The sequence below is a fragment of the Homarus americanus genome, unplaced genomic scaffold (genome assembly GCF_018991925.1).
Source record: "Homarus americanus isolate GMGI-L3 unplaced genomic scaffold, GMGI_Hamer_2.0 scaffold48406, whole genome shotgun sequence".
Classification (NCBI taxonomy): domain Eukaryota; kingdom Metazoa; phylum Arthropoda; class Malacostraca; order Decapoda; family Nephropidae; genus Homarus; species Homarus americanus.
The window spans coordinates 5,437,141-5,451,235 of record NW_024753828.1 but is presented as its reverse complement, the minus strand read 5'-3'; the positions used below and the strand labels follow the sequence as shown (position 1 = coordinate 5,451,235).

The 14,095-nt window shown below is 35.1% G+C and overlaps 1 protein-coding gene across 5 annotated transcripts in view; it reads left to right on the top strand.

Moving 5' to 3' along the window:
* LOC121855478 (dual specificity mitogen-activated protein kinase kinase 4-like) overlaps window positions 1-8,064 on the top strand; it is a 32,685-nt gene extending 24,621 nt beyond the window's left edge. For 4 of the 5 annotated variants that reach the window (XM_042350452.1, XM_042350451.1, XM_042350450.1 and 1 more), the window contains 2 exons: window positions 92-307; window positions 3,315-8,064. In XM_042350452.1, the coding sequence (XP_042206386.1) occupies window positions 92-263 (172 nt within the window). In that variant the 3' untranslated portion in view covers window positions 264-307; window positions 3,315-8,064. The other variant, XM_042350449.1, reaches the window with a different exon arrangement.
* Window positions 8,065-14,095: the final 6,031 nt, after the last annotated feature.

Below are 14,095 nucleotides of genomic sequence, written 5' to 3'. Positions count from 1 at the left end.
AAGAGTCTCCCACACAATTACCCCCTCAATCTATCCAATTCTTGTTCCAGTAAGATGATTATATCCTTATACTCTCCCCTTTGTTCACCAGCCTCATCAAGGACGAAAGTTCTCGCCCCAAGTACAAGCAACTTCTCGAGCACGAGTTTGTTATACGCTCCAAAGATGACCCGATGGATGTAGCAGAGTTTGTATGTGGCATACTGGACAGGATGGCCAATAATGGACGAGTCATGTACACATACGACTCCTACAACTGCTGATGAAGCTCTTGGGATAGCACTTGGCTCAGCAATTTTAACTATTGGTAAGTCACATTTGATGAGCTAAATGGATGACTCAGTTGAAGTTAAGAGTAAAAATCCTATACTGTATACAGTATTAATACTCTTAGATATGAATTGTGTGTTTTTCTGTTTATGTAGGATTGTTGTAAAGCGTTACTTGTCAGGGAAAGACGGAGCAAAATAACCAGTAATGTATCACATTTGAATCAAGACTACTTGAATGCTCAGCAAATGTATATTTGCTTAGCATTGTTTGCAATTCATTTATCTTTGCTTATCAGATAATCTTTTTAATTTTGTTTGAACTGTTTTTTTGCCCCTCTAGAGTATCCTGTTTTTTATGTGCGTGTGTCTTACAGGGTGTATTACGTGATAATGTTTTTCACTTATTCAATATACTTTTCTTGTCTTCAACTCACCAAAAGCTACAAAGCTTATCCCCACCAGACTTAGCAGACATATCTACTAGCAAGTAGAGGCGTGCATATGGTCAAGGAATTTCACTTTGGTTATTTTTACAATAGACATTGCTCCTTACAGAATAATTTTACAAATATCAAGGCATCAGGAATTCTCTCATTCTTTCACATAATCCTATGTGTGCTCTTAATACTGATACTGTACAGTACAAGGTGTTTCATAACTGCTGCTAATAATACAATCTCTCATGGTGGTAACTTATGCTTACACTTGATGTCATCACAGGTCCTTTGGTGACACGTTTCATACACCATCACAACTGACAATAATGATTTGAGCTTATCATACTGTTCTTGGTGAGTCCAGCTGTATTATCACTGCCCTTATGGTCTTCATAAGGACACCAGATGCCAGAAAAATATTATGATAAACAGCTAATGCCTCTCAAGGGCTCCTAATGATGCCAAATATCTCATAAGCACTCATAATGACCTGAAGCACCCCACAGCTAAGTTATTATAACACTAGATGTCATTGTAATGATGTTGAGTATTTTACAATGGCTAATAATGATGCAAATGACAGGCACATGCTCATAATGATGTCAGATGACTCACAGGTACTCATGATGACCTCAGATGACACACAGGTACTCATAATGACCCCAGATGACTCACAGGTGCTCAGAATGATACCAAGTGCTTCAAAAGCATTCATAGTGACCCTGTATGTCTCAAAGTGTTGGTCACGCTGTATTGTGTGTTAAATCTGCTTATAAGAACATAAAATAATTCAAAGTTATTCATAATGTCTTCAGGTATCTCACAGGCGATTATAATGGTATCATGTATCTCACAGGTGCTCATAATAATGTCAGTTAATTCACAGGTGTTGATGATGATGCTAATGACTCACAGGTGTTCAAAAGGATTCTAATTAACTCATGGGTTCTTACAATAACCCCACTGGAAAATTTATCTGATTGGAGGACATCCATCAGATTTACTTATGAGCACCAATCCTGATAGGAATGACCACCTGTAAATGAAGGGCACATAATATAATGGAGCATTTTGTGCCCCCCATTTTTGCGAGAGTTATGGCCTATTTTGAATTGTAGTAAAAAATATGACACGCCTTATATTCTTCTTGCTTATTAATATCTACATCCAAGAAATATGATTGCTTGTAACAAGTTTTCTCTTGTAATACTTTTTTGAAGAGTGAAAAGGAGCTGAAAAGGGTGGTGAGTAACTTTTGACAAGATGTATGGTAGAAGGGAATGGAAAAGTAAATGCTAGGAAGAGTAAGGCAAAGGTTTTCGAGAGGGTGTTTTATTTAGTGGAAATTGGGCTCATGGAAATTTTAAATGATAAGAATTAAATACTGGAGCAAGTGAAAAAAATTAAAGTATTTGAGAATAATTTTAGGAAAGAATAGTACAGTACCAAAAAAGATTAGGGAGAGAACAATATTTGGGAGAAGAGTGAGTAGAGAGCTGGGAAGTATCATCAAGGGGCAGGAATGTAATCTTGGAGGTAAATAAGGAATTCAGATAATATGAGGTGCTGAGTGTACAATTGATGAAATAGTTTATCAAAAGAATTGTTTTGTCCTGTGCAATTGAATGAATTTTTAGTCAATTTGGTAATTTGTTATTCGTAGCTCAGAAAGAGTGAGAGTTAGTTCCATAGGTATGATAGCCCATTAGGGCAGTGCAGATACAGCACACCGAATATTAAACTTTTTGTACATAAGGAGGCAGCACGGCCAGCATTGCATTAGGCCATCTTCACTTTCCCGACTGTAAAGTCAAGTATCCATTTACAACTGTGTGAACTGGGGATGCCCAAGGTGTGAACCATATTGCAGGAGGCAAGTAATCTATTCACTTGACTGCTGCACCCCTGAGTAGCAAAAATCATCATAGAGTTTTTGGGGAATCTCAAGTACTCATTTGTGGAGGGAGGGGTGCAGGGGTCAATATTTTAGGTATTACCCTGTAAGTGTCAAAGATTGATGATGAAATGGAAGTTTAAGATGAGAAGATATTGAAATGAGCACAGTGGCTTTGTTGATAATTTGGGACCTCTTGATCTTACAAGACTCAACTTCAGTATGATGACCAAGCAGGGCTGGTATGGGTTTTTACTGTCTGTAGTATTTGTAATCCCTTATTTTATATTATGTCAAGCCTTTGGACTAAGCTCTCCTCTCTCACCAGGGAGTTAACACCTTGCAGAAACTACTGTAGAGGAAACTGATTCATTGTTATCTTTTTATATAAATGTGTAAGTTCCAGCTGTGGTGCCTCCTCTCAGGTCTTGTGGTTAAAGCTCATCATACTTTCACAAGGAAGCATTTAGTGTTGCAAGAGGAGAAGTATAAATGTTCAGTAATCTTTATTAATGATCTACTTCTGACATATATTTAGTAATAATATAATTTTTTACTACTCAGAACTGGACTTCCTTTGTGTCAAGTCTTTCACACAAGAATAGGACAGCAAGGTCTTGGAAATTCAGATGAACAGGTGTGAAATGTCATCAGTAAAACTCTCTGTCCTTTGGTGTCATTGTAACGGAATTCAATATTTTGTTTTGACAGGCCTAGGAGTGATGCAGACTTGTGTGGGCTGGAGTTGAAACAGTGCAGCATTTACTTTGTATAAGATGGGTTACACCAGCAAGCACGTCTGCTATTGGATTAGGAATGCCAGTTTGCTCCGGTATTGCATGGACAGGCACTGAATGGCAGCAAGTTGGGGCATGTTAATTTACAATACTGTGATGTTTTATCCAGCAGACTGAAATTTTTTTATGGAAAAGTAAGATGAATGTGTTGGAAAAGAATTTTGTTGTAGAATTGTGAGGAGGATAGAAAGTTTAGAGGAAAGCCATAGTTGGTTAAGAAACTTTTCTGTGGTATTGTGGGCACATGGTTGAGCATTTAAAGTGCAAGTTACTTAAGGGTACAGAGTGAAGGATAAAGTACTCAGTATCGTTGTGTATGAGGTGCACATGTGGTGTTACTGCAGGTGGTGTCTTGCACTGTGATGGATTGTTGAGTGGACTAGTTTTAGATGCTCTTCATAATGGCATTTTGAATGTATAGCTCCTTAGATGAAAAATATGATGAGTGACTTTAGATTGACCATTGTTTATGGTACTGTATTCTTTGCTGATGAACTTGACTGTGTTCCCTGATGAAAGAAAAAGACAAAAAAAGTGACATAGCCTCGTGAAGATAAATATATCATAACACTCATTTACATTATAAATATTTAGGAAGATGACTATTTTTAGTGCCATTGTTATATACGTAGTGTGATTATGATTTAAGAAGATTATTTATTTATTGTATAGGGTGTTGAATTGCAGTTCCCTAGGATGATTTTTAGAACATTTTGTGTGCGAGTGTGTGCATGTTTGTGTATGTGCAGTTTTTGTGTGTGTGTGTGTGTGTGTGTGTCTGTGTCTGTCTGTCTGTCTGTGTTTTTGTGTGTGTGCTTGTATGTGTGGGAATGAATGAAAAGAATTTCTATAAAAGAAACTTTGATTGCTTTGCTGTGGTTCTTGGGTTACTCTTTCAAAAAATATGAACACATGAGAAAGCAGGATAATGGATTTAAAAAAAATAATTAAGGGTCACACTTTAATATTTTTTACATTGCTTAATGTACAGTATATGAAAGAGGATGACTATCAGTTCACTATTTAAGGAATTAAAGAAGGGAAATTTGATCCTTAATCTAACATCATCATAGACATTTAATTGATGGGAATATTTGAAGGCATCATCCATTTGCAAATTGTTTTCTTTATCGGGTTTGGGGGCATGGTGTGTAATTTACTGTGATTAGGTTATATTATATAAGTAAAGTAACTTCTTGTGTGATTACTAGAAGAATGACCTCATGACATTGCCAGTGGAGGGTTCATCCATTGTTGTAGCCACACACACACAGGTGAGAACCACCACCACCGAGCTCAGCGATCAAAGTAGTACACTGCTCCCAGTTTGTCTCGACTCTTGAGGGGCTCTTGCTATAGTATTATTTTCAGACAATATTGTTGCAAACACTTGTGTCCCGTAATAAAAAAAAAATATTTTACATTTTCTCTCTCTCTCCTCCTCATAAGCCTAATTAATTAAGACAAGGAAAATTTGCCAAACTGTGTATAAAGATGAGTGGAACTTGGTGGTGTTAGGATAATTTAAGGTTTACCCACATTTAGAATGGTGCTTGGACGTGAGCCTTGAGGTGATGACCCATAATATTGTTGTAGCATCATATGCCAATTTTTTTATGATTAAAAAAATGTATTCAACTCTTTTCTTCAATTGTTATCGAGGAATCCAAGGTCCCCCCTGAGTCGATTTATCTTGGTAGTAACATGAACATAGTCCTGCTTGGACTGAGGGAGAAAACTGACACTTCTGTGGATTGTCACACACTTTCCTGTCACTGCCAAACAGAAAAGCTGTTTACGTCAGAACTGCCAAGTTGTGATCACTTATGGCTGGGAACACCTCATCACCTGTGGATTATCATCATCTCATGGTGAATTTAGACTTTCTCAAATGAATTATCTATTCATGACCTCTTAATTTTAATGATATAATTGAGTATTCCTCCTAATTTTCTCCTGTAAACTCTCTTGATGGCAAATATACTTTAGTGTACACATACAGTATACTTTATCTAGTTACAGAATGTGTTGCATAATCTATTGTATCATATTATCTTTTATTATTATTACTGGCAGCAACTGGAGAAAGACCTTGCATGTTATGTTTAACATTTGGCAAGTTTTTGACACAACTTTTTCTGTGTCACTGAACAGAGGAAGCTGATAGTGAATGCTAGTGCTGTGTGTCTGGTGACACTCCTATGTGTAACCTGTGGATGGATACAATAAGAATGATCTTGTGTAGGGCTTACAGTACTGTAGTTAGTTACCTAATTGTGATGATGGAGAATTATTTGATCCTTGCTTTTTGCATACTAGAAAGTTCATATGGTAACAGTGCATAAGTAGTTTGACTCAAGTCCATCCTGGCACTCTGCTTTCACAAAGTAGGAAAAATAGCAAACTAGGCACTTAGTTTTTTGTAGTAAATTTGATGATGATATGTTATAGGCACTGTACCTTATGTTTAATAGTGTATGTTAACGGTCACGGTACATTGTGTACACTGGCGTACGTTGACAACAATGTTTAATACTTGGTTTAGAATACACAGTTGATGTGGGTAGGCCTTTAACATTAGTGGCAAAAGTCGATTCACAGTATGTTGCATATTTTATTGAGGCCAAAGTTTATTGTGACATAAAAGTGTCTCACTTTGTGCGTAATACAGTATACGTAACATAAAATTTTTCCAGTTACATAACTATGAACTAGGTAGCCCGGCTAGAGAGTACTGCTTGTAGTGTCCACCTTAACTTGCAGGTTTAATCTCACCTAAAGTAGATATTTTAAGCGTAATGTTTGGTAAAGAAACCAGTGTGCACTTCTATTTTGATTCTTCAGGCTTTGCATGATAAAAGAGTAGAGAAAATTAAAATAGTCAGCTTACATTTATGAAAATTACTTATTAGTATTTTTTTGCACACCTAAGTTTGGCTGTGAAGGAATTTGATATTAAAATTCTGTGAAGGGATTTCGTATATGAAATTATGTTTAGTGTAAGCAGAACATGGAAAGAGGCTTTTTGCTGCCTTGTCATTGGATAGTTTATGAAAAGTGTGATACTTTCCAATTTTGCAGTGGAACAATGTTAACTCTTAATTTTTTTGTAAATACACTAATTGGTTTGTGAGATGAATAAAGAAAAAAGTAGAGCTTGGAGAAAATTGAGATATAGGTAAGGTATTGATACTTCTCCATTGTTTTGAACTTTATTGACAAGACACTTCATTATCAAATGTAGCATATTTTGGTATATATACTTATTCCATAATTTATCTATATTTTAACTATGCAATGAGCATAAACATAAGGCCAATGACTTTCTGGATTCAGAATACAGGTACATATATTGTTTGACAATCACTACCAGACCCACAAATGCCCCTTGGAAATGTTTAAATGTCATATTGAGAGGTAATGGGTTTTTTTCTGATATTGTACTTTACTATATTTACATTGTTTGGGACTATAATCTTATTTGCATTAAAAAATCACTTTGATTTGGGGTTTAGGGGTTTGACAATGGTTTTAGACAGAACCTGTTATAGACACTGAAAATCAGTGGCCTTCCATAAACATGAGAATTGTAAGACCTGAGTAATGAGTTTTGTGGTTGAGGGGATGAGTGATGGTTGAGGACCAGTCCCAGTTGTTAGTAATGTGAGGAAGTCAACTCCAAGTTACAAGAGATAATTTATTCTCATATTAAGGGGTCATATCAGAGGTTCACACTTGGCATGGTCATGTTCTAGGGATCTCTCGTGTGTGTATGTGTAAGAAAAACTTAAGTGTGTACCATGGATAAAAAAATCAGGTAACTCAGGGGAAATTTGCTTCTCCAAAACACCTAAAATTTTGTAAGTGTTTAAGTTGGCACTACAGTACGTACACTGATTTTTAGGCCCATAGAAACACTATGAAAGTCTTTCTTTCACGCCAACAACCACAGGCTAATAAAATAGTACCATGCTAATTTTGAACCTGATAAGATCCCTTAAACTTGTTTGCCCTCAAAAGAGTAGCCATATTTTAGCCACTGTCCGTCCTACCTGCCTTCTTGTTAATATCATCATCACTCTACTGACTTCTCCTCAGATAGATTTTTCAGAGTATTTCAACAGCCTTTTAATTAAATAGTTCTTATTCTCTTGTCTTTTAATTCACGTTGTTTGATTTTTATGAAGATAAAAAGAACTGAAGTACAATAACTCATATTTGGATTTGGCTGTTCACCCCTTGGAGGTTGATCACATTGACTCATTTTTTCGACTCATATTATGCTATTTCTCTTGTTTTTAGTGTTTTAACTAGAGTATATCTTGTACTTCAACATGTATAGTGTTCCTGTCTGTACTGGTTGTAATAATTTATCTCGTCACCGACACAGATGTGTTGGGGCGGCCCCTTTTTATAAAGTTGGTGGTTGATGGTATCCTGAGTAACCCAGCACTGCTCTGACCACTAGTTGTGATGGCATGACTACACTCAGGTACATCCATCAAATATTAGGGTTGTGATTTTTCTAAAGTATATGTTGAATTTCCTACGTTTATGTCAGGATCTGGGGTATCGATGAGGTCCGTGCAACACTGATTATTGTTTTCATGATTCATCCAGTAGTTATTATTACCAAAATAAATCAATACTTATGGTTAATTTTACCGAGTATATTATTTCAACACCTCTCTTTAATTCAACATCAATTGGTATCTAGAACAGTTAACCAAAATCAGTCATAGCAGCTTCAATTCATTCATCCGAAAGACAATGATTAACATGGGAATGATCAAATCAAAAGTATGACCACAAAAAGAAGCCATTGCACACATGACCATATCATTTGACCTTATTAATACTTTAAGTGTAACAGTGTAAACCTGGAGCTAGCAGAAGAGGACACATCAGATGTTTTACACTTTAGAAGATGTGAGTGTAACTTGCTTTTAAGATATTTGTGTGCCAATCTTGTTTAGTACATTAGTAAGTTTTTATTAGTTGGGTGTTTATGTAGTATTCTTCCTAGATATTGGAAAGGGTGAGTTGGCCATAAATAGTTCCCTGTAACATGTCAGAGATTATTGTTGTGTAGTGACAGAGAGGATCACCTTTTGTCATGTTGATCTGATTGCTGAAAGTGGCACACAACAGTTTAACTTAATCCATTACCAAAATAATAATGAGAATTTATTAATAAGGTAAAAACACAAGAAACCACTGCAGTACTTGAGTGTGTTGCCACTGGTGAGAATGTGAAGTATGGAGAAACATGAATACAGGAGCAGATTTATGACCAAACTACAACATGAAAGAAAATTAACAGTTCTTGTTCTTCGACACTTGTTAGAATGACATCGTCACACTGCTGTTTAGTATGAGACACATGGTAAATATCAATATTAAGAACCTTAACAATTTAAAGAATTGTAAGGACTACACAATCTAACAGACCCTTGTTATTCCTTACCAACAGAAGTCAAATGGCATTATGATTTTAATACTTTGTATGTTATTGTCTTTACAAATGATTTGATTTTTATAGATTTAACTCAGGGCTGCACATGCATTGGACTGAGAATGGCCAATGATGCAAAAGCTTATCCTTAAAATTTAGATATTGACTTCATTGACATAAGTAATTCCTCACATCATTGTAGGGCAAGTAGTAAAATTTCTCATAATTGTTGACCTCGGCTCTTTATGCCACGATGATGAATCATTATTTTCTTCACTTTGATTTAAGTGAGAATGTCAAACATTACTTGCCTAAGACTTCAGAAATTATTAACCTTGGACTTGAAAGATGTCTTGGACTCACAAGTTTATTGGCATTGGACTTAAAAAATTATTGGCTTGGAACTTCAGTGTATCAGATACAAGCTCTGGCGAGAGGTGACATTTTATTGGGAAATAGATACTGGTGAGATAACATACTGCCCCTGAGTTGCAAATCTCTAACTATAGGACATACTGTACAGATTTCTTTCACTGCAGGAAGATGAAGAGTTATATGTGATTAGTGATCACATATGACCACTCATTTTACTTTACCTTTGTAGGGCATGGAAATGGTATTGCATTCACTGCCTAAGAATGAAAGTGTTGTGAAAAAAAAAAGTATTTTGAAAGAGAATTCATTTGCACAAGATATCCTGATATTGTACGGTACTGTATAGATGAATGTGAACATTTGTCTTGCAGTTAAATACAGATTCTTGTTTTGAGGAGGCTGCCACGTATCATTTGAATATGTAAGTTGGCTGTAGCTAGAAGCCGAGATGTAGATTATATCCCAAACTAATGTCACTTTTGAAGTACTGTACGTTAGTAATTTCTAGAAACTCTCAGTAAGTTTTATAAGTTTTAATGCACGTGTCAGTTGTTGGATTTTTGCAACTAAATTAAGATGTATTAAAGTATTGTATACGTATCAGAATCTAATACAGTATACAATGAAGAGTTGGGCCTTTATATTTGTAATCAAATCTATGTTGATGGTGCACCTGGTGATTGAATACTGTACAAAATTGAAAGATTGACCCAGAATTCCCATTTCCTACAACTACTGGAATGAGTGACTGCTTTTGCAATCAGCTAAATTTATGGGGTTGAAGCCCAGAAACCCCTTCATGAAACAGCATCTAGGTCTAAAAAAAATGGCTGTAGTATTGCTTCCAGACAACCAAATCCAATAAGAGAGTCTGCCAGAAACAATTGATTCCATTTTTAAAAAATCTTTGGGAGGAAGAAGAATTTCAGTCATTCACTGTTATCTCGGTAGTAAAATAAGATTCCTGGATCAATCCTTCATTAACCAACTAATGTCCTTTATAAGTGACTCATTTTATATATACAGGCATCTCTCAAGTATGGAGGTTTGAGTTATGGAAATTTGCCTCAATGGAATCTGAAAAGTATGGAACAAGTTTTGAGATATGGAAGAAAAATTTATGCTCATAGGAAGTCTTCTGGAATTACAAAGAAAAGGGGAAAATGTATGTCTTAACTTTAAATTTTTTTCAAAATAAACAAAAAATACAAGATACTGTATATAATGATACTTAACCTACATACAAACTAAAAAGAAATTCAGTAAAGGTATAGGCCCTCAAATCCATGACCATTGGGACCATGACCAAATTTGCTTTTGAGAATAGAGTATTTTTGTTTCCTGGGTCATCCATGTTACCTCAGGAGACTAGAGTACTTGTACAGTACTGTACTCATATTTTGCTTCCACACACTTTTACACACTCCGTTGAATTTTTGCTTTACTACTTAAATAATAAATTAAAGAAAACTTTGTTATATGCATACACAGCTTTTGAAATTAGTATTGGTAAAAATTAAACCAATGAATCAGGTAACTAACTTATGCCAAATACTACTTGTCACATGGAACAACCAGTAGCATCAGGCATGTTACCTCAAAGCTTTGGTTTAATTTGACCAATACCAATTCAAAAGCTATGTGAAAGCATTAATAATATTTTTAGTACAAATAAATAAAGTTATTAAAGGTACTGTATAGAGCTGTTTATTGAGAATAATTATTTATGCTCATTACAGTACTTGTGGCAGATGTCATATGACCCACTAGAAGTTACTGATGTAAACAAACCCAATTAACTGTGTGTGTGTGTTAGTAAAGCTTGTACAGGTAGCCAAGGAAGAATACTTAACAACTCGGGGAAGAAAATGTGGTTTTTCAAGAATCTTCAGTTTTCTGAGATCGAGTTTGAGGTTCTGGAACTATTAAAAGTGTTATAGCCATGTTGCCTGAAAGGGATGGTACTGTACAAGAGGACTGCCACTCACCATCCTCACACTCCTGCAAGTACAATTTTTACTACAGTTCAATAATTTTTATCTAATAAATGTTTTGAGGTATACAGTATATTGTATGATGGTTAATATTTAGAAGTTGCCAAGCACAGAACTATTTATTGATTCTTATCGAGGGAGATAGAGGGAAATAATTAATTTGAGGAAATTGCTACCACCAGGAGGAGCTGTTTGATTTTGTTCATTGTTTCCACAGATGTTCTTATGATTATAATAACCATTTTAAAAGAGCTGGCAACTTTTTATTTTAATTATAAGTATTTTTTTAATTATTTTTTTTTGTGTGTGTTTCTCTATGATCATAAATCACCCGTAGTGGGCAGGGCATGATGGCTGAGGGAAATTGTGGGGTAAAACACGGTGAAAATGATGTCTATATGCTTTGTGTGTAAAGAAATTATATGCCATAAATAATGCTCCAAAAAATCAGCTCAAGTACTGTATGTATTCCTTAACACATGTTTCTTATGGTAAAATCTACATGGAATTTCTTACATCATAAGTGTTTTCAGGAACAGAACCCTGTGGTGAGGACTACAGGGAGGGAGGGAGATGGTTGAGGGAGGGAGTACTGTACCTATGGTTTATAAGGAATATTGTTTTTCAATTAAATGTGTACCGGTACAGTAAGTATATCTTAAAAAAAATCTTAGGTGTTATTTTAATCTGTTTAGGGGAATATTTTTGTCTTTAGGAACACATCTTCAATTAAATAATAGAAGTTTATGGGAAAATAAATTTAAAGTTAAAGAATTTCAAGTTGTGGACAATTTTTCTGTACCCCACCAGGGAAGAAAGTTAAATACAGTAAAATAAAAATAATAATGTCACATCTTCCCCGGGCCACAGTCTCGTGTTTGACATCTACACGTCAAAATATCTGCCTATCAAAGTCTTATCTGGTGATCATGCTCCTCTGTAGGATGGAATTGATATACATACCTCTTAAGAAGGCTATCAAAGAAGTACCTCTGAGACCATGTATTCTCGCTGTGAAGCCCAATTTGAGTCACTTTAATTATATACAGTATAGCAATTTTTATTAAAATGCTCTGTGATTTATATACTGTACATGTACAGTACATGATTTTTTAATCTGACTGCCCAAAGAAAGTGGGGCGAGCCATAATGAGTCTTCGAAGTTGAGAAGTTGGTATTGTATGCTGAAAGTTGGGCATTTCATTCTTGGGCAGGTATTTCTAGACTTGGTCTAAGACTAACCCAGGTCATAGAGCAGTGGTTCTTAAACGTTTTTCATCACGTCCCAAAACTAGGTTGTCAGGCAGGCTCGTGACCCACAGTATAAAGTAAACACACTAAATACTAAAATATTTATTTTTCTTTATTTTGTTAGTACAGTAGAACCCCAGTTATCCAAGTTTGGGTAACTGGCAGCCTCAAGCAACTAGCACCAAAATGAAATGAAATACTGTAATAATAATAAGGTAAAAATTCCTCTCATCTCCCTCAAGCGTTGACTAGCGCAAGTGGCTGCCGTTAACTGTGGCCGCTGAGCCCGACTGACTCATGGACTTGATCCCATGTGCCGAAGTGGAGTTGCTATTTGCGATACTGGATATTGTTAGATGTAAAAATGTGGTATCATAATTTACTAATATGTATACATTGACTCAAAAGTGTTAATCATAACCTGCTATGATATCTGAAAATCATTAAGTTACCATAAAGCACACCATTGTTGCCACACACACTTTCAAGATTTTTTTTTCATATACAGTATCTGAATTTGAAAAGTTTTCACAGTGGCTTGATAAAGTATTATCTAATGTACTGTATGTGGAAGTCAACAACTCTTTCTAATGCCTCCATATTCCAATTACTGTGCACAAAATAAGGATATTAGAATGATAGTAACTGTCTTTTTGCTTCCTAGACCTCAATAATGGGAACGTACTGTATATTTACCCTCCTAAATCTACATGCAAATACACTTTTTGTTATGAAAAAAGCATAAACAATTATGGTCAAGTTAATATCAGTAAATGATTTAAGGTTTTATTACTACAGTACAGTCCTCTATTTTAAGGGCTTCGGACACAGTAGGTACGGTTCACTAACCTTCATTCTTTTCAACAAACTCACAGGTAGATGACATGCAGAGTGATGATACCTTTAGTAATGGTGCTACTTATGGTAATTTTGTCTTAAGGTTAGGTAGTAATTATGGTTAACTTCTATTTTCTTTAAATTGGTGACATTTTAAGGTACTGTACAGTATATTAGGTAATACTATGCATTGTTGGATTTATTGGGGGATCAAGACTTCAACTAACCAGAAAGTCTCTTAATCCTGACTGTTTCAGTAACATCTGTCTCGAAAGATGTTTTAAAAATAAGATCTCGGAAGATTCCTCAACACAATAGAAAGTTTAGTAAAAATATTATATTATGTAGTCTAGCTATAATGTTATGAGAGGCCCAAGTATTGGCAAGCTCATACCCGGTAATTTTACCCGAAAATTCCAAATTGGGAAATTCATAAAAAAAAGTAAAAATAATAAATACAAATTTAAAATAGCTTAACCTCTCAAATGAAAGCTTGGAAAGTGTTCAAAACTGATTCAACAATGGTACAAAAATTATGTAGAGGATTAATTCATAAAAATTATTTTATTAAAAATTTATTAAAATTGCATTGAACACAATGGAAAACTTAAAATATAAGTATGGTACTTCACAAACAAATTTCTGCTAATCTGGATCACAACTAAAATACTTGTCACAACTCTGTACTGTAAATCACAATCACACGGAGACCGCATCATATTTAAGACTCAAAGATACTCATTTTGACCATAAATTATATCTTATCATGATAAATAAATGCCA